This window comes from Arachis ipaensis, chromosome B10 (assembly GCF_000816755.2).
Source record: "Arachis ipaensis cultivar K30076 chromosome B10, Araip1.1, whole genome shotgun sequence".
Lineage (NCBI taxonomy): Eukaryota > Viridiplantae > Streptophyta > Magnoliopsida > Fabales > Fabaceae > Arachis > Arachis ipaensis.
The window spans coordinates 112,230,644-112,252,953 of NC_029794.2; the positions used below are offsets into that span (position 1 = coordinate 112,230,644).

The following is a 22,310-nucleotide window of genomic DNA, read 5'->3' on the forward strand; positions in this document are numbered from 1 at the left end:
TTATGAGTGATGTGATTTGTATTAAATCAGGTTTTTGAAACATTATTTTTGTGAATGCATATGATTCTAATATTGGGCAAAGGAAATTTCATTACACAATTCTGACAGACTATAATATTAGCAATTACACTTTGATCAATTATTCAATTACAATATATCCATACATAATAAGCACTTAATTCCCTTCTTTTCCTACCTAACTATATCTTTCCTAAAAAAATACAAACCAAAAAACCTAGCATGAAAAAGAACACATTTTTTCAATGACTGCTCCACTCCCTCCTTTTACTTATATTCTTAGTCTTCTTTTCTAATTCATCTACCAAATCTTTCAACTTCTTCACCCTCTCTTCCAGTACAACATTATGCTGGCTATCTTGCATTTCATGGGAAAAAAAACTTCGTCAAACCATATAAAAAATTCACAGTGTGGAAGATTCTCCTACATTGAAGGGGAAAATGCACAAAATCAGAATTAACCCATGAATTTTACAATGCATAAAGAAGATACCATATCCAATGTTTTTTACCCTATAATAAGGACAACCAAAGAAAGGTCTTCTTGGGTTCTTATCTGTTCCAAATTCCACAACAATGGCATAAGATCCACAGTGGCATCTTGGATTCTCCCCTCTTGTAATTCCAAATTTGGGGCCACTTGAAGCACTGCTAGCACTACTATCTCCGCTACCTCTAATAACTCGTTGACGATAAGAACTTGCTGAATTCCCTCCACTTGCCATGGTTACACGTTTTCAGAGTAGCACACAAGGATGATTATGACCTTCACACCATTGTTTTAGGATTTAGGGCATCATACAAGAACAAATTTGTAGTTGTATTTTTAGGGACTATTTTGTCTTTCATCCCACGTGGCGTTTAACAGCTGACTCATCGGCTGAACGTGACACGTTGGACTCTACCCTTAGAATTTCACGGAGGAAAGTAACAGAAGGACTAAAATGACGGACGTTTACAAAAGTTGGGGACTAATTACATAATTAAATTTTGTTAGGGACCAAAACGTCCACTTCAAAATTTTTTGGGGACCAATTTGGGTAAATACTCTTACTATTATTACACATGTTCACTGACCAAAAAAAAAAACTATTATTACACATGTTAATTTTAAATTTTTATTAGACAAAACAATACAATATATATAAATAATTTTTATAAATCGAATCGCTAGGCCAAATTTTAATTCGTAAATTGTATTCCTTTTTACCTTGCAAGGGGGCGTGCTGTAAATAGGTTAATGCTTGCGATAAGTGTGTTACGGTTAAGGTTCAGCTTGAAATGTGGTTTCAAGGTGTAATGGTATTTATAGTAGTCCTCAATGTACTTGTTTAGGTGTCATTATTTTGATTAAAAAAATCATTTTTCAATGAAAAAATATCTTTTTTTATTTTTTAGCATATTTGGCAAATTTCGAGTAGTAAAAGTAAAAGTACTAGAAAAATCAGAAAAACATCTTTTTTTAGAAGCTGTAATTTACATATTTTTTTAAAAGATCTTTTTTTCCTTAAAAAAAAGATGTTTTTCAGGTAATAAATAAACAAAAAATTAATTTTATATTGTTATATCCAAACATAATTGATAAATAAAAAGTTCTTTTTACACGAGATACCCAAACATAAAATTATTTTTACTTTTTCATAAGATCTTTTAAAAAAAGATAACTCGAAAAAAGATCTTTTCTTAGAAGCTCACCCAAACAAGCCCAATATAATACTCGAGTTCTTCTTTAGGATTATCTTGTAGCTTAATTATCGACATTTCAGGGGCCTTAGATTGTACTTAAAAATTTTAATTCTTTTTTCGCACGAGGCGAAATGTTGCCTTTTTTCAAGTCGATGCGCAGATCAATTTGCTACTTCTTTAGGGGATAGTACTCTGTTTGACTTAAAAACTATTGGGAGACGGTCCTCTTAGTATAGGAGGGTGAAAAACAACATGGAGGTGGCAAAAAGACTTGACAAGGTTTGTATAAAATTTTGAATAGACTACAATCTGATCACTGTCCTATCTTAGTGCGCTATAAAGGTCGCCCTCAATCGAAAAAGAATAAACCCTTTTGATTTCTGGCAGCTTGGACTACTCATCCTGGTTACAGAGATATTGTGAAGCATTCTTGGTGGGCTAGCTATAGAGGGGTGCAGAACAAGCTCTCAGAGGTGTAGAAGAACTCTCTTGCATTTAATTCGACAGTCTTTGGTAACATCTTTGTTAGAAAATGTGAATTGGGTGTCAAATTAACTATTGTCAGAAGCATTTGGAAGTGATGAAAGACTCGGCCATGCGTCAAAAAGAGCAACAGTTGATTGGAGATTATAATAACACTCTTGTGCAAGAGAAGCTTCTTTGGTTTCAAAAATCCGAAGAACAGTGGGTGAAGTTTGGGGACAGAAATACCAGCTTTTTTCATGTTCAGACTCTTGTGTGACGGAAGTTCAGTAAGATTCATTGCCTCTTTCTCAAGGATGGTAGGTGGGAGACAGACCTAGAAATTCTTATTCAAGAAGCTGAATCTTTCAACAAGAGTTTATTTTGTCAGTCAGAGAATGTTGATTTGGGGTGTCTGGAGGATGTTCCACTCCCTTTGTTGAATGAGGAAGCTTGTCGTAATCTTATCGCGCCTGTTACTATGGAGGAAGTTAAATCTTCTGGTTCTTATCCCCAAGGTGGAATCACTAGTATCTATGAAGGATTTCAGACCTATTAGTCTCTGTAACATGATTTACAAGGTAATTACAAAGGTCTTGGTCAATAGACGCCGCCCTCATCTCAACAATATTTATTGGTCCTCTTCAAGGGGGTTTATTCCAAGAAGGAGAGCATTTGACAACATCATTGTTGTGCAAGAGGTTCTTCATTTCATGAAGAAGACTAAGTCTAAGAAAGGCACCCTTACTTTTAAGATTGATTTGGAGAAAGCTTATGACAGAGTCGATTGGAGGTTTCTGAAGCAGACCCTTGTGAAATTTGGTTTTCCTACTCCTACAGTCAATCTGATTATGAGTTGTGTTACTTCGTCCTCATTATCTATTCTTTAGAATGGTGATAGACTGAATAGCTTCACTCCTAGCCGTGGGCTTCGGCAAGGAGATCCTATGTCGTTATATCTTTTTGTGTTATGTATGGAGAGGTTATCCTACTTGATTAATCATCAAGTTGATATGGGGCAGTGGAAGTCGGTGGCTATTTCTCGAGGGGTCCGAGAATATCCATTTAATATTTGTCGATAATTTGCTTCTCTTTTGTAAAGTAGAGAAAAGCCAAGTTCAAAATGTAATGGTAATATTGGATAGTTTTTGTAAAGCTTCTGGGATGAAGATCAATGTGGAGAAGTCTAAAGCTCTGAGTTCTCGGAATGTATTCGCGACAAGAAAGGAGATCTGTATTGGGGTGTCCTCCATCAGATTCGTCCAGAATTTGGGCAAATATCTCAGAGTTAATCTTAGTTACTCTAAGATGACTAGAGCATCTTTCAATGGGGTTTTGGACAAGATCCGGGGGAGGCTGGCCAGTTAGAAAGGGAGATTACTCAATAGGGCGGGAAGATTATGTCTAATCGATTCAGTAGTGGTTGCTATTCTTACTTACAGTATGCAAGTCTCTCTCTTTTCCAAAGGAACAACAAATTTGATAGCATCAATGATGAGGAACTTTCTATGGAAAGGTCAAGCTAATGGACGAGCAATGAATCTTGTTAGTTAGAAGGTGTTGGTCACCCCAAAGAAGTTTGGGGCTTTGGGGTTAGAGACTCATTTTGTGCTAATGTTGCGCTTCTTGAAAAGCTAGTTTGGCAATTCTTTCATCAACCTCACAAAAGTTTGGCTTCAATTGTTAGCGGATAAATATTGCCCTCTTTGGTTGACGGTTTGACTCATTCTCGAGGAGAAGATTCTTATGTTTAGCAGAGTCTGTGTACAACTTGGGATATTTTTGCGGGATGGTTTTGTTTGGTGCATTGGAGATTTGAACAAGAACTTTTGGCTTTTTAAATGGAAGAAAGAGGGGCGGCTTTGCAATGAGATGGATTATGTTCACATTTCCGATTTGGATCTTAGGATTTTTTTATCTCTAGTTGGCTGGAGAGTGGCATCTGGAGAGCGTCAAAGGTTTATAATTCTCGAAATGGCTATCTTTGGCTCTGCAAGTGGATGTTTGGTTGGGAGGAGCAGGGGAATTGACTTTGGCATCAGCTTGTTCTAGAAAAGATTCAAACTTTTGGCTTGGCTTTGTCTTTGAAAGGCACTACTCGCTGTTATTTTTTGTTTCAAGAGAGGCATGTCGCCCTCAGATAGTTGCCTTGGTTGTTTAGGTTGCCCGGAAATTGTTTCTCATTGTATTTGGGATTGCCTGAAAGCTCAGTTAGTTTGGCAGATTTTGGAGATTTCTAGTTATCATCTGGATTTGAAGAACTTGTTCTTCTCATTGTATTCGGGATTGTCCGAAGGCTCAACTAGTTTAGTAGATTTTGGAGATTTTTAGTCATCCTCTAGAAGAACTGGTTCTTATTCCATAACAAAGAGCATCCTTTTAGATTTTTTTTCTGAACTTTGGTGGATTTGACGTTCAAGGAATAATGAGATTTTTAATTAGCAAGAGCCTTGGCTTCCATACAAAGTGGCCACTATGGCTTTAGCTTTGGAAATGAAACTCCAAAATGTTTTTGAATTGTAACGAGTGTCTATTCCTTATTCAATTAGTGGTTCATGGACTCCTCCATCAATGGGTACTTTTAAGCTCAATTGTGATGCTAGTTATTCAGGTGCTGATGATCGGATTGGTTTTGCTTGTGTTAGCAGAGATTGGAATAGAAGTTGATTGTTTGCAAATGATTGTGAGCAATAATATTCTACATGGAGAACTGTTTGCTATTTGGAGACGGTATCTTCTAGCCTGGGACTTGGGGCAAAGAGATGTGATTTACGAAACAGATTGTGTGGAGCCTTTCAATCTTGTTAACAATTTCCAAGATAATTCGGGGTTTGCAGATTCTTTGGTGTTTAAAATTAGAGATATCATGACTTAGAAATGACGTATTGATCTTTGCTTGATCTTGAGAGAGGCAAACACAGTGGCAGATATCGTGGCAAAGATAGCTTTAAGGTCTTATTCTCAACACGTGGAGCTTTGGGTATCTTAGAAGGAGTTTAAAAGTAGTATTCGGCGAGATTGTCCTGTCTTATCAGTCTCTTAGGTAGCGTTTGTTTTGAGGTACTGAGACGGAGACTGAGACTCCGTATTATATTTGTTGGTCCCAAAATTGGTACTAAAATTTTAGTCTCTGTCCCCAAAATTTCAGTACCTCCACAAAGTGGAGACACAAGGGATTGAAATTTTTAGGAACGGAAACTGAAATTTTAATAACATTTTATATCTAAAATACTCCCATTTCAATTAATTAATTCCAATTTTATCCTTTGTGCAAATTAAATTAGAGTTTCATTCTTATTTTAGTCTTTGTCTCCCACTTTATACCAAACATAATATTGAGACTTATTTCAATTTTTGTCTTTCAATCTCTATCTCTCAGTCTCAGTCTCTCAATCTCTATCTCTCTTTTAAACATTATTTTTGGATTTTATTTTTCTTTTTCTTTCAGTTGTATTTTCTTTTAAGGCACCATCAAAAATCATAAATTGTATATAGTTTCGAATCTTAAGATTCAAAAACATAATATAAAATTACAATATATATAATATTTTAGATAAAAAAAAATCACAAAATCAATAATATAAATTATTATTTAAGTCGTATAAACTCTAAAATAATAATAATAATAATAATAATAATAAAAAAATATTATGATAAGGTTGAATAGGTGGATGTCCATTTTTAAGAGAGAATGAATTTAATGAGAGTTGAAAACAAAAAATTTTTTACATGTATAAATAAAGGACAAATCCTCAGACAATACACACACAATAACATATACTTTCTCTCTCTTTTTATACACAGCAATAATACTCTTCCCTTTCTATACATTGCTAATATTTCTCTTCTCTTTTACGTTGCTATATATATTATAAATATATGAATTATCTCTATTATATTGAGTAATTATAATATTGATACTAAAGCTATCTATTTATGTTTCTTTATTTTATATCTATTTTTCTTCTTTATTTATTTATTTACAACACGTTATCAGCACGAGACTCTAATCAAATTTTAGGAAGACTTCATGTAACAAATTTTTATTATGTCGAAGCTCTCTCATCTTGAATTTAATGCTCTTGATATATCTGGAAATAACTATTTATCATGTATACTAGATGCTAAAATTCATCTTGATTCAATGGATCTTGGAGATACTATTAAGGCTGAAAATAATGCATCCCAGAAGGATAAAGCCAAGGCCACGATTTTCTTTTGTCGTCATCTTAACGAAGGATTGAAAAATGAATATCTCACATTAAAAAGATCCTGCAGATCTGTAGAAAGACCTTGAAGAAAGGTATAATCTTCAAAAGACGGTGATACTTCCTCAAGCCCGATATGAATGGACGCACTTGCGTCTATAGGATTTTAAATCCATAAATGAATATAATTCAGCAATATTTCGAATTACCTCACGAATGAAATTATGTGGAGAAAGGATATCTAATAATGATATGTTAGAGAAAACTTTCTTGACCTTCTATGCCTCGAATGTGCTCCTACAGCAGCAGTATCGAGAAAAAAAATTTAAAAAGTATTCTGAGTTAATTTCTTATTTTCTTGTTGTTGAACGCAACAATAAGTTGCTTTTAAAAAATCATGAAACGCGCCCAGCTGGCACCGCCCTATTTCCTAAAGCAAATGCGGCAAGTCATTACCCCAGAAAATGTAAATGGCAAAGTTCTTGTAACAAGAAAAATTATGAAAAGAAGAAGAAGTATATTCACAAGAAAGGATCTCACTAAAAGTGGGATAAAGAAAGAAACAATGGGCAAAATAAATCAATTGAGGATAAATGTTTCCGTTGTGGTGGAAAGGGCCATTGGTCGCATACCTATCGTACACCAAGGCACCTAGTCGATCTTTATCAAGCATCTTTGAAAAAAGACGATAAAGAAAAAGGAAACAAATTTTGTTTCAAATGATGTTAAAAATTCCACCACTCATTATGATGTATCTGATTTCTTTAAGGATCCTGAAGGAAATATTGATTATTTGACCAATGATAGAATAGTTTAATATGTGAGTTTGTTAAGTACTTATGTAAATAAATAATGTAAGAAACTTCTTGTTAAGTTTTATTTTCTATGCATTTGAATTTCAAATACGATGAATATAAATAATGTTTATGAATTTCAAAATTACTGAATATGCCAAGATAATAATAATAAAATTTTTAATATATACTATATTTCTTAGAAAATATTTTCAATCAAGGAAATAATTTTACTGTGTAAATATTTCTACTCATTTTATTATTATTTGTCTTTGAAGAGAATGGCAAGGACATATAGTTAAGATGTTTGCCTTGCGGATAGTGCAAGTTCGCACACTATTCTCAAAAATAATATATATTTTACCCATTTTGTGCCAAAAAAAGAATATGTTAATACTGTTATTGGCTCGGACAATGTGATAGAAGGTTCCGGAAGAGCTATAATTTTGTTTCCTGGAGGAACAAAATTTATAATAAATAATGCACTATTATCAATTAAGTCTCTATGGAACTTATTGAGTTTCAAAGATATTCGCCGAAATGGATATCATTTTGAAACAATAAATAAGAAAAATCATGAGTACTTATGTATCACAACTCATGATTTAAATAAAAAGGTTATATTAGAAAAGTTACCCTCACTTTCATCTGGGTTATATTATACCAAGATTAGTGCAATTGAATCACATGCCATTGTAAACCAAAAGTTTACTAGCCCAAATGAATTCATAATTTGGCACGACCGATTAGGTCATCCGAGAACAACCATGATGCGGAGAATTATTGAAAACTCCCATGAACATTCACTAAAGAAACAGAAGATTCTTAAATCTAGTGAATTTTGTTGTGCTGCATATTCTCATGGAAAGTTAATTTTAAAGCTATCACCAGTAAAGATTGGATTTGAGTCCCCTGAATTCCTAGAAAGAATTTAAGGCGATATATGTGAACCTATTCATCCACCATGTGGATCTTTTAGATATTTTATGGTCCTAATAGACGCATCTTCGAGATGGTCACATGTGTGCTTATTGTCTTCTCGCAACCTAGCGTTTGCGAGATTATTTGCTCAAATTATTCGATTAAAAGTACAGTTTCCTGAAAATCCAATCAAAGCAATTCGTCTTGATAATGCTGGTGAATTTACTTCCCAAGCTTTTGATGCTTATTATATGGCTAATAGAATAATTGTTGAACATCCAGTAGCTTATATTCACACACAAAATGGGTTAGCAGAATCACTTATTAAATGCCTCCAATTGATTGCTAGACCCTTACTTATGAGAACAAAACTCTCAACCTCAGCTTGATGGCATGCTATTTTACATGCCGCAGAACTCATTCATTTGAGACCAACAAGTTATCATCAGTTCTTTCCTATGCAATTTGCTTTTGGCCAACAGCCAAATATTTCCCATTTAAAAATATTTGGGTGTGCAATATATGTTCCTATTGTACCACTTTCTCGCACCAAAATGGGACCTCAAAAAAAATTGGGGATATATGTTGGATACGATTCTCCCTCTATAGTAAGGTATCTTGAGATACAAACTGGAGATGTATTTAAAGCCCGATTTGTGGATTGTCATTTTTATGAATCAAAATTTTCAACATTAGGGGGAGAGAATAAGAATCCTAAAGAGGAACTTAATTGGAATGCATCATCCTTGATGCATTTAGATCCTCGATCAAGGTAACGTGAACTAGAAGTTCAAAGGATTATACATTTTCAAAGAATAACAAAGGAATTGCCTGATGCATTTTCTGATACAAAGAGGATAACCAAATCTTATATACTAGCAGAAAATGCCCCAATTCGAATTGATATCCCAATCGGACAAATAGCCACTGAAACAAATTCACGCCAGAAGCGTGGTAGGCCTGTCGATTCCAAAGACAAAAATTCTCGAAAAAGAAAAGAGGTAAATACTATTCCTGTTGGAAAAGACATAGTAAAAACACCTGCAGTTGTCCAAAATTCTGATATAGTTTTAACGCCAGAAGATGTTCAGGTACCTGAAAATTGTGAAAATGACGAGATCTCGATAAATTATGTCTCTACAAGAGACAAATGGGACCGAAATAAGACAATTGTCAATAAAATATTTGCATATAATATGGCATTAAATATCATGCATGAAAGTAAGGATCTTGAGCCAAGAACAGTCGAAGAATGTTGACAAAGGAATGATTGACCAAAATGAAAAGAAGTCATGAAAGTTGAGTTAGATTCACTTGCAAAACGTGAAGTCTTTGGACCTGTAGTCCGTACTCCAGAAGATGTAAAACCTGTTGAATACCAATAGGTATTTGTGAGAAAACGGAATAAGAAAAATGAAGTTGTGCGCTACAAAGCCCGAGTTGTGGCACAAGGTTTTTCACAAAGACCCGGTATAGATTATGAAGAAACGTATTCCCCTGTAGTGGATGCGATAACATTGCGTTATTTGGTCAGTTTATCCACATATCATAAACTATATATGCATTTAATGGATGTGGTAACAACCTACTTATACGGCTCATTAGATCGTGATATCTATATGAAAGTTTCTGAAGGACTGAAGATTTCTAAATCATCCAATGAATATTTGTAGGGGTTATACTCAGTTAAATTGTAAAGATCTTTATATGGTCTAAAACAATTTGGACGAATGTGGTATAATCGTCTTACTAAGTATCTAGCCAAAAACGAATTTAAGAATGATGATATCTGCCCATATGTTTTCATAAAGAAATCTACATCTGGATTCATCATAATTGCTATATACGTTGATAATTTAAATATCATTGGAACTCCTGAAGAGATTTCAACAAGTATAAAAACTCTAAAAGAAGAGTTTGAGATGAAAGATCTTGGAAAGACTAAATTTTGTCTTGGCCTGTAGATCAAGCATACAAAAAATGAGATCTTTATTCATTAAACAAAATACACAGAAAAAATATTGAAGAGATTTTATATGGATAAGTCACATCTGTTAAGTGCCCCAATGATCGTAAGATCTTTGGATGTGAAAAACGATCAATTCCGTCCTAAGGAAGAAAATGAAGATATCCTTGGTCCTGAAGTACCATATCTTAGTGCCATTGGAGTGCTAATGTATCTTGCTAATAATATAAGACCCGATATATCATTTGCTGTAAATTTACTAGCAAGATATAGTTCCTCTCAAACCAGAAGACATTGGAATGGAATCAAACAAATCTTTTGATATCTTCATGGAACCGGTTGATATGGGATTGTTTTATCCATATGGATCTAAGTCACATCTAGTTGGCTATGCAGATGCAAGATACTTGTCTGATCCACACAAAGGGAGATCTCAAATAAGATATTTGTTCACATATGGTGGTACAGCTATATCATGGAGGTCGACGAAACAGACAATAGCAGCAACCTCCTCTAATCATGCTGAAATACTAGCGATACATGAAGCTAGTCGCGAGTATTTTTGGCTCAAGAGTTTGATCCAATGGTCCTGTTTGAAGATAATACAACATGCATTGCTCAACTTAAATGCGCATATATCAAAAGTGATAGAACAAAGCATATTTCTCCTAAATTTTTCTTCACTTATAATCTTCAAAATCAAGAGACAATTGATATCTAACAGATCCGCTCAAGTGACAATCTGGCAGATTTATTTACAAAGTCACTCCCAAAATCCTCCTTTGAAAAATTGGTACATCAGATTAGGATACATCGATTTCAAGATATTAAATGATGTCGACAAGAGGGGGAGATTGTACTCTTTTTTCCTTGGTCAGATTTTTTTCTCATTGGATTTTTCTTGACAAGGTTTTTAACGAGGCAGTCCCCATCACAAAGGATATTGTACTCTTTTTCCTTCACTAAAATTTTTTCCAATGAATTTTTTTTTACTAAAGTTTTTATGAGGCATAATCCTAAATAGATATCTGTTGTGATAAGGTTGAATAGGTGGATGTCCATTCTCAAGAGAGAATAAATTTAATAAGAGTTGAAAATAAGAAATTTTTGCATGTATAAATAAAGGATAAATCCTCAGACAATACACACAACAACATATACTTTCTTTCTCTTTTTATACATAGCAATAATACTCTTCCTTTTCTATACATTGCTAATATTTCTCTTCTTCTCTTTTATGTTGCTACATATATTTTAAATATATGAATTATCTCTATTATATTGAGTAATTATATTGATGAATATAATATTAATACTAAAACCATCTATTTATGTTTCTTTATTTTATATCTATTTCTCTTTCTAATTTATTTATTTTACGACAAAAAAAAAAGGCATTCTGACACTAAATATAAGTAGAACTCACTGCTTCGATGCTTGAATGTTTTCTGTGGGCCTTTTAGAGCCCAACAAAAACATCGCAATATATAGGGGTGTACATGACCCGACCCGGTCCGAAGACCCGACCCGATTCCGAACACTTTAGGAGCTAATTTAGTGTGATTTCATCGGGTCTAGGGCCGGATAAGGATCTAAAAAATAGATCCAGTCATTATTTCGGGTCATCCGAACTCGGTTCGGTGGCCCAGTCATCATACAGAATTAATATTTTGTGTTATTAGTGATGGATGATGGCTATTCTTATGTGGAATTTAAATATTGTAAACCTTAATTTTTTGTGTTATTAGTCATTATAAGATTATAAGTTAATATTTTATGTTTAAAATACATAAAACTTTAGACTAATACATAATATTGTGTTATTTGTATTGATTTAAATATTTGGTGTTATTAGACAATATTAGTATTGATTATGGTTATACTATAATTTTAGAAAATGGTTGGTTCTTGTTATATTTTTTTAAGTGAATTTTACTATATGAATTATGAAATAATAGTTGGAGATTAGGTGATTTTTACATGCTAAAGACCGGGTTATATCCGATTTTTATTCGATTTTTACCCAATCTAAAAATACGTAGGTTTCATCAGATTTAGGATCAGATTAGGATCTACAAATTAGACTCGATCTATATTTCAAACCAAATCTAAATTAAGCCAAATCCGGTGTTACCGACATGTACACCCCCTAGCAATAGTGCAATACACAAGAGTGGGTCAGTGAAACACTCTCCCCTGACTTCAAAGATAATCGTGCATTCGTGCTCTTCTTCTTTCTTCCTTGACGACGCCATAGCCACCAAAGATACCTTGTGGTTCCTTGCTTCTTGCAATTTCTTTGCTTGCTTTCCCTGCTGGTCAAAGAACGCCCACGCGGAACCCTCTTCATTTGCTTTCCGCCACCAGCCGCCAGGGCCTTGTGCTTGAGCAGCGACCTTGTGCATGAGCGCGGTCTGAATCGTTATCCAAGCTACGATTCACAATTTGGACTTGACACGTACGATTCTGACATTGAATCGAACATTTTGAGGCATGTGTGATTCAAGCCAACGATTTGAATCGAAGACGCCCGGACTCGTATCGACTCGCATGATTCCCGATTCGGAATCGCAGATTCGACTACCTTGTGACGAACGACAATAGCTGTGGTGACGTTTCGGGCTTTCACCTGCTCTCTTGCCTGCCACCCCAACTGAATCTGCGATCCAATCACCTCGCCTATGGCCGTCGACGACAGGTGGTGCGTCGTCACCGGAGGTCGCGGCTTCGCCGCCCGCCACCTGGTGGAAATGTTGATCCAAGACAACACCTACTTTGTTCGCATCGCAGATCTCGGAGCCACTATCGAACTCGAACCGTCCGAACAACTCGGGACTCTAAGCCAAGCCTTGAGCTCTGGTCGCGCCCAATACGTCTCTCTCGATCTTCGTAATAAGGAACACGTCCTCAAAGGTTACCCCTCCTAACTGCTTCAATGTCGTTTATCAAAAATTCAAAACGTATGGTGTTTAACGGTGTCGTTTCTCGTTGCAGCATTGGAAGGTTGTGAGGTTGTTTTCCACATGGCTGCTCCAAACTCATCCATTAACAACTATCAGCTTCATCATTCTGTCAATGTCCAAGGTAAAATGCTCAATCTTATGTTTGCTTTTTCTTCCTGGAATGCCAACTGTTTGATGGAACGTTTGAAAGGAAAGTAACTGACATTGAGATTTTTGTTTTGCAAGGAACACAGAATGTCATTGATGCTTGTGTTCAACTTAGAGTGAAGCGGCTTGTTTACACCAGCTCATCTAGTGTTGTATTTGATGGCGTTCATGGAATTCACAATGGAAAGGAATCAATGCCCTATCCACCTAAGGTACCTGCCATAACTACTCTCGATGTTGCTTGTAACATGAGATAATGCATACATTTTGTATTGGCTTGGTGGATGGTGCATTTTATATTATATTTTTCGGGACTTGAAATGTTTCTCAATCTTGTTAACCTGTTATTTATGTAATTGGCACGGTCCTAAACTGAGTTTTGCACTGCTTTCAGCATAATGATCATTATTCTGCTACTAAAGCTCAGGGTGAGGCATTGGTTTTGAAGGCTAATGGAACTAGTGGGATCCTGACATGCTCGCTACGTCCTAGTAGCATTTTTGGGCCTGGTGATAGACTGATGGTGCCTTCGTCAGTTGATGCTGCCAAGGCAGGGAAAACTAAGGTAAATATTGCTGTACCTTCTAATTCTGTGGATATGGTTTTCTGTATGCAACTTTGTTTCTGGCATCATCATTGTACTTTGTGTTCATGTAGCAATTTGAGTATGGGCTATAGAATACATTTTTGTAGTTTTTGCGTGATTTAGGCAGGCTTAATGTTTATTCGATCTGTTCTCTGCTCTTTATATCCTATCCCCTTTGGGCTGAGCAGAATGAGAAGAGTTAGCAATTAGCTTGACTTTACTGCTTTGTAGAGCCTTGTAGCTGATGCTATGGCATACTTCCTGACTCTTAATGTGAGTTTCTGCTGAAGGCTATGCTTTGCACTGCATTTGTAGTGAGTGCCCTAATAAATTTTTGTACTCTCCTTCAATAGCTTATTAATCCACATTTTTTGGTATATAAATATTTGTTTAATTATGTAAATGAAGATTAAACATGGACATCTTAGAAGGCGGTGATGATGATCCTGCTCTATTGTAGATGGGTTGTTAGTTATTCACAGGTGTACATTCTTTAGAAACCACAGTTGCTAACATGATGATGAGTTGATGATACATTTAAGGGTAGAATTTCTTCTTTTGGGTGAATGACAGGACCTAGAAAATATATGTTTCAGCAAAGACATTATGTTTGACGTAGTTAGTTTGTTAGATTCTAATTTAATCAAATTATTCATTTCATGAAAGATTCATTAGGCATTTGCATACTGAAGGAGGGGGTGGGGAAGGAACTTGGTTATTAGCATGATAAGGTAGGAAATTAGCAGTTTCTGTAGTGTTTTCATGCTGAAGTTTTTTCCCCCTCTGTTTCCTGTAGGCATATTTCATAACAAATATGGAACCTATAAAATTTTGGGAATTCATGTCACTTATTCTAGAAGGTCTTGGATATGAAAGGTATACTGTGAGTCATTTGATATTTCTTGCTCTCATTTTGCTTATGCTATTTATTTATTTATTTTTTTGATTGATTGAATGTAAGAACTCATTTTTTTTATTGTGGCCCTCCGGATGTGAAAGCAAAGTTTCTCAATTCATGTGAATTTAGCATGAAAATTAGCATGGTCCATTATTTGCAAAAGATACGAATTGGAAAATACTAGCAATATTTACTATCACACTGGAGACTTGTAGTTAAATCCTAATCAAATACTTAAGCTAAAATAAGAAAGATATACAACAAAAAACCTTATTCCACTTGGTAGGGTTGATTATATGAATCAAATAATATCATTGTGTCTTATCATGTATCATGTTTGCGGTGAGATAGTTCATACAGAGATCTTGCTTGACCACTTTATGTAGAGTCCTTTTAGGTCATCGCCTACCCCTAACAACTAGTTTATCTGCTATCTGATCCTCCATTCTCACTAGATGCTCTACTGGTCTTCTCTTCACATGTCCAAACCACCTAAAATGAGATTGCACAATCTTTTCAACAATGGGAGCTACTCCAATTTTTTCTCTCATATCCTGGTTCCTTATTATGTCCATACGCATATGACTGCTCATCCATCGAAGCATACTCCTTTGGGTCACATTGAATATAAGTTCATGTTCATCTTTTGCCGGTCAACACTCTGTTCATACAACATAATTGGTCTAAAGGCAGTGCGATAAAATGTACCCTTAAGTTTTAGATGTACTTTTTTTGTCGCATATAAAAATAAAAATTGAAGCACTCTGCCATTTTGACTAACTTCCTTGAATCCTATAATTTACATCATCATCTATTTCTCCATTGTCTTGAATAATACCACCAAGATACTAAAATCTCGTGGTATAATATCTTTTCCGATTTTCATTTTTGTGCAAGTCTTTCCCCTTCCGCTGCTAAACTTGCATTCTATATACTCATCTTAGTGTGACTTATGCGCAAACCATGTACTTTCTCTCCAAGTCCAACTTCTCATTCAAATCTTCTTGCTATTCTTCCAAAGACGATGTCATCCGTGAAGAGTGTGCTCCATGGTACAAGTTCTTGAATATGCGTGGTAAGCACTTCCAACACAAGTTTGAAAAGATACGGGCTTAGAGATGACTCTTGGTGTAATCATACACCGATAGAAAATTATTCTGTTACACCATATTGGGTTTTACACTAGTTGTAACCCCATCGTATATGTCCTTAATTACATGAATATATGTAATACTTACTCTCTTCCTCTCCAAAACCTTCCAAAGGTATCCTATCATATGCTTTTTCAAGTTAATAAAAACCATGTGTAGATTCTTTTGTTACTTCAGGGCCTCTCCATCATTCTCCATTTCTCCTTAACAACTATATAGACTTTATGGTATATCTTACTGGGATAAAGACCAAACTCTAAACTCCGAAACATGAGTCTCTTGTTTCAACCTTTATCCTATCACCCTTTCCCACAGCTGCATTGTTGGCTCATGCGCTTGATCCTTCTATAGTTTTCACAACTTTGTATATTTCCCTGATTCTTGTAGATAAGGACTAAAATGTTCTTCCTCCATTTGTTTGACATCTCTTAGACCTTAAAATATCATTAAAGAGTTTAGTTAACCAACAGACGCTTTTTCTTCCTAAACCTTTCTAAACTTCAATAGGGATATTAACCAGGCTCACTACTCTACCATTCTTCATCCCTTTTAGAGTCTCCTTAACTTCAAAATCTCAAATTTTTTGGTAGTAAATGAAGTTTTGGTCCTCCTCCCTTGTTTGTAACAAACCTGAGCATGAAAGAGTCTTATGTCCATCATTAAATAACTTGTGAAAGTAGCTCTTCCATCTGTTGTTGATGTTCTCGTTTGTGGCCAAAACTTAACCATTATTGTCTTTAATGCACTTAACTTGATCCAAATTTATATTTTCTTTCTTGACCCTTCACTATGTTGTAAATGCATGTTTCCCCTTTTTACATACCCAAAGACTGATAAAACTCTAATAAACTCTTGTTCTTGCTTCACTTACTGCCATTTTTGTCTCCTTAACCGTCTTATACTTATTCCAATTTTCACATTGCGGCATAAAAACCATACTTTAAAACATTCCCTCTTCATGTTTACCTTCTCTTGCACACTTGTCGCCCATCATGATTCTTTATCTCTAGCTCCATTACCTCTAGTCTCTTTGTTTGTTACCTTTCATCTGCCACCTCCTAGTCCTTGGGTTCCTCTTTTGTCTACTTCTCCACACCTTTCACTAAACACAAAAATCCATAATAAGCACCCTATGTTAGGTAGTCAAACTCTCTTGTGGGATAATTTTGGTCGGATTTTTTTAACACCCTATGTGCTGTTCATCCTACATGACCTCTACCCTGTTTATAATACAACCATTCTGGCAAACCATCAGCTTGTCACTAAAATTTTGTGACACCACATACTTAAACAAAAACTTACATGTTATTTGTTGTTCAATAATGTGGAAGGTGCAACCCTATGCTGAGCATAGGTCTGAAGTTGCTATCAAATAAGGATATGGGATTATCGGAAATTTTCATCTTATCGTAGCTGTTATTTGGTATCCTTTCAATTTTTAATTATAATCAGATAAAATTCCTTTCTGCTACCTCTCTTTTTGTGGGATTGTTCACTGCTGCTCTGGTTTTTCTTTTATATGTTAATGAGAATGTTGGTTTCTACTTTTCTATCATTATTAATAAATAATAATTTCTATGTTTCTGTATCTCTTATAGTTAAATTGAAAAGAAATATGGGATATAGTTTTGCTTATCCCACCAAAAAACTGTAAAAGTGTAGTCATGGCACTATCAATTCCTTTTATTTGTTAGCTGAGTTCATTTAGTTTGCAGGCCAAGAATAAAGATCCCTGCCTTTGTTCTCATGCCAATTGCACTATTGGTGGAATATACATATAAGCTGCTAGGTCCATATGGTATGAAGGTGCCTCAGTTAACACCTTCAAGAGTAAGACTCCTATCTTGCAACAGAACTTTTGATTGCTCAAAAGCAAAGGAGCGCCTTGGATATGAACCCATTGTAACGCTAAAGGTTTTGTGATATTTCTTATTTTATTATGCATTGAATATTTTGGTTTATTGTTTTGTAGAACTTTTGTGTAGTTTCTAAGTTTATGTATATCCTTTGTGATCTATATTCCTTGCAATCTTGGCACATTGATAAAATAAAACAATGTTCAATTCTGGAATTCCACTCATAATTGATAATATTGAGTTAATATCATTATCTTGAAGTCAACTATTGGATTTGACTTGTAAAATATATGGTGTTTTATTCACAAAGGTTCATATTTTTATGGTGGTGAGTGTAGATGCTAGTCCTAGTTGTTGCCTGGTGTTTCATTTCTAATGTGATTGCAATTTAGGGTTTGCGTAGGACAATTGATTCATTTTCACACTTGAGGGCTGAAAATCAACTCAAGCCCAAAAGAGAAGGTCCCTCGAAAGCTTCAGTATATCTTGGGAGTGGAAGAGGTATGAATAATCAACTATAATCCATTTAACTTATTTGATTAGAAACTCTGGATATGCTGATTTGTTTAATGCTGTTTTAGGTTTGTTGTAAAAGAAATCTGAAAGGCATATATTCATTTTCAAAGGCAAATAAACTTGGGGAAATCATGATTACTAATGTGGCATTTAGCCTCTAACCCGTGGGCCACTCTTCATAAAATACTATCTATTCTATATAGGTCTATGTTGATATGAAGCATTGCATTTTACCTTTGTAATTTCTTATTGATGTGAAAGTGCAAAGAACAAGTGTTGGAACTTAGAAGTTCCGACTTAGAGTTGGTATTCTAACTCAATCCATTATCATAATCTATTAATGGTAATGGTTTCATATCGCTTTTACCTAATGTACAAACACAACACTGTTACCGTTTGGTGCTGGGAGTGATTTTACAATTTACTTTTATCTATCTATTGGTTATAACTTGTAACTGATGTACTTATTTGCAGTTGCTGACACATTGCTTTGGAAGGATAGAAAGCGAACGATCACCACATTGTTAGTCTTGATTGCAATATACTTAAGCTTCATTGCACCTGGGAATACTTTCATTACTGCTCTTTCAAAGCTTCTGTTGTTCGTATTGATCTTTTTATTCATTCATGGGATTCTACCGGCAAAAGTGTACGTACACTATTTACTGTTCAATGGTTAATTGTCAATTACATGATGATACTGATATGTGTTAGCTCACCCAGTAATGAATGATATATATACTTTGTAACCATGAAGATGATCTGGCTGTTTTGAAGCTTTGTAGTCCAGTTTCCGATGTGAAGATAAATGCTAACCCTCTCTTGTACTCTATGTATATGAAGATTGGGGTACACTGTTCAGAAAATGCCCAAATCCTGGTTTCACTTATCAGAAGACATGTCACATCAACTTGCTGTCTCCGTGGTATCAGTATGGAATATTCCTATGAATGTTTTGAAATCCCTTGCACAAGGGACCGAGTGGATGCTATTCTTTAAGGTACCTAAACTGCATTGCATTTTCCCCCTTGCCATTGCTTGCTGCTGCAATGCCTATGGAATATATAAGATGCATTTAGTGATCTACAACTTAAGTTGTGAAATTTGCTGAAAAAGTGAAGGCCTTAAATTTGGAACTGTCATTTCAAAATTTCATGTAAGTTAGATTTTGACTATGGGGAGGATTAGAATTAGATATCCAGATTACTTCAATTTACTAAGGATAAAGTTTCTCAAGTATCTAGTGCGCTGAAATATCTTTGCCTTGATCAATAGGTTGTTTTCTCTTTGCTCCTTCTTAGCTTCTTTGGTGCATTTTCACTTCAGAACTTATATAAGATAGGTATATGCTCTCTCTCTCTCTCTCTCTCTCTGACAGATTTTGCACATGTATGTACCATTTGCTTGCACAAAAAATTATACTGCTAGACTTGCCTCCACTTAATTAAATGATTGAATCTATTCATACTACAAGCTTCACACTTGTATTTGTTTATTATGAGTGAACTAACTATTCATAGGCAATTCTAAATTGCTGCCATACCCATACCGGGTAATTACCTGCTAGTGGTGCTACTTATCAACTAAGTATTACAATAAACAAATACTTCCTAAATATAAATTACTTTTCATAAAACATCAATCATGCACTTCAAAAATGAGAATCTAAAAAATTTAATTTTTCATTACTTATTGTGCATTTATTAAAGAACAAAATTTTAGAAGTTTCTATTCAAAGTTCATTTTGCACTTGTATGTACCATTTGCCTGCACAAAAAATTATACTGCTAGACTTGCCTCCACTTAATTAAATGATTGAATCTATTCATACTACAAGCTTCACACTTGTATTTGTTTATTATGAGTGAACTAACTATTCATAGGCAATTCTAAATTGCTGCCATACCCATACCGGGTAATTACCTGCTAGTGGTGCTACTTATCAACTAAGTATTACAATAAACAAATACTTCCTAAATATAAATTACTTTTCATAAAACATCAATCTTGCACTTTAAAATATGAGAATCTAAAAATTTGAAGTTTTCAATACTTTTGTTGTGCATTTATTAAAGGAAATAAATTTAAAAAGTTTCTATTCAAAGTAATCTCAACAAGTGCCCTAAGGGCACTAGTTAGCAGAACCTTCAAAATATGTGATTTGCGAGTAAAGTAATACTAACGTGTTTGAATCCGCAGTTCCTTGATGGTAAATTGGTAATGAATAATGATGATAGTTTCTCTTTTTCTTGTCATTTACAGGACTTACCACTGCATTTATTGCTTTCTACATTTATGAAAAGAAAGAGGAAGAAATTGATGACTTATTCATAAAAGCACTTTCTTTTGGATGCAAATTGAAATCTGATGCCATAAGGAAGTTCCTTCCTTCTAAGAAGAGTGAGTGATAGCTTGTAACCCCTAGTTTTTTCTTGGATAAGGGGATGAGCAATATCTCAAGTTTTGTATGCTGTGGAGTTCATTGTATGACTGTACAATACTGGGATTTTTTATTTATATTGAACTAACCTATAAAATGTTAGTATTTATTTGTTAATTCTTAAGCTGGTTTGGAATTCAAAATTACAATGCGTAGCAATTTCTCTACTAGAGACATGATGTAGCATTCTTGGACTAGAAAATGCATAGTTTCTTTGTTTTAATCTGACTGCTTCGACATTTAAATATCTTTAATTTCTTAGGTCGAAGACATTTAAATATCTAAATGATATATTCATCATTTGTGCTAAACCCATGCTTATTATGACTTCGTGAGCAAAATTGTAAAACCATGAGCTGGTAATAGAAAGAGTTGTGAGACGCCCTTATATTCAACATATTTCTAATGTCAAAAATGATTCTTAGGTTCTAATATGGGAGATTTAAGTTCTTGTTACCAGTTTAACTAATTTGGATTGATCTAATAGTTAGTTTACTGGTCTACTTAATCAAGTGTTGGGAGTTTGAATTTTACTTTGTCCACACAACAACTTATTAGTTAGTGACAAATTTTTAAATAAAGTTTCGATCTGTTATGGATTAGTATTTGGTCTGTCCAGTTGGAGAATACCGTGGCGTGGAGAAACCAAAAAAGGTTCTTGTTATCCATTTAACTCGTGCCTCCTTTATTAAAACAAACTTGGAAAAAAAACTGTTATATAATATATGTATTTAAGCTTTATATTAAAATTTATTTTATCCNTTTCATTAAAACTAATAAATTTTTAATTGACTTTATAAAACCAAGTCATGCTTTCTTGATCTAGTGTATAGTCCAATAAGTCACATATATTAAGTATACATGTTTAAAGGTTACAACAATAACAACAAAGTCTTATCTAAGTGAGGTCGGCTACATGGATCTAACAATATCATTGCAACCTATTATGTATTATGTTTATAATGAAATTATTGACGCCGAATCTCTTTTAACAACCCAATGTGTGGTCTTAAATATTTTTTAACCACATAATGTATGGTCTTTTTAAATATTTCTCTATCATTTGCCATTGTGTGAATAGTTATCCTAATAAAAACAAGTTGCTAGTTGGGACCTGGAATAACCGGAAAGGATTGAAAACCTTACTTTTGTGGGGGTAATGGTAGTGTGATGATATCCATAAGGGTGGCCCTCACTGGCTCACTTATCACTTATGTAAATTGTCATTGCCAGACTAACACCATGTCCATGGAATGTGCGGTTTGCATGTCTCTTACTGTTTGGAATAATGTGTACTGCACAATGCGCATCGTGTTTGTGTAGGTCAGCAAAGTGCAATTTGTAGAGGAATACTTTACTGGAATTTACTGGAGCAAGAGGACTCTCTTGTCCAAGTTAAACCATTATTATAGGACTGTAGTAGCCTAGTAGGGGCTGCGCTCCTCAATAGTATATGTTAAGTTTAATTACTTCCTCAAATTCAAAAGGCAAAAAATAATGCTATTAGAATAGACCTGCATTTTGGCTGTATTATTGAATTAATTAGTGCCTTATTAGCTTGCACAATCAGGTATGGTTACAAACATAGTAATCACTATTCTATTTAATACAAGTATGAATATTATTAATATTTTGATAATTAAAAATGACATTCAATTATTTTATTTTATTTTTCATGAATCATGACAACATGTGTTT

The 22,310-nt window shown here is 34.5% G+C and overlaps 1 protein-coding gene across 1 annotated transcript; it reads left to right on the forward strand.

Annotated features, from left to right (window-relative positions):
- Positions 12,200-20,835, forward strand: LOC107620898 (3beta-hydroxysteroid-dehydrogenase/decarboxylase). Its single transcript, XM_021114644.1, has 11 exons — positions 12,200-12,968; positions 13,050-13,139; positions 13,244-13,377; positions 13,560-13,871; positions 14,548-14,627; positions 17,516-17,715; positions 18,047-18,157; positions 18,647-18,821; positions 19,016-19,172; positions 19,448-19,514; positions 20,435-20,835. The coding sequence occupies exons 1-11, from the start codon at positions 12,737-12,739 to the stop codon at positions 20,578-20,580; spliced, it is 1,704 nt and encodes a 567-aa protein (XP_020970303.1). The 5' UTR covers positions 12,200-12,736; the 3' UTR covers positions 20,581-20,835.

Excerpts from the sequence above, each read along its gene's own strand:
- LOC107620898 (XM_021114644.1), top strand. The coding sequence starts at position 12,737 with ATGGCCGTCGACGACAGGTGGTGCGTCGTCACCGGAGGTCGCGGCTTC. Across the intron at positions 17,716-18,046 it reads ACCCATTGTAACGCTAAAGG|AGGGTTTGCGTAGGACAATT; the intron begins TTTTGTGATATT and ends TGATTGCAATTT. Across the intron at positions 18,158-18,646 it reads ATATCTTGGGAGTGGAAGAG|TTGCTGACACATTGCTTTGG; the intron begins GTATGAATAATC and ends ACTTATTTGCAG.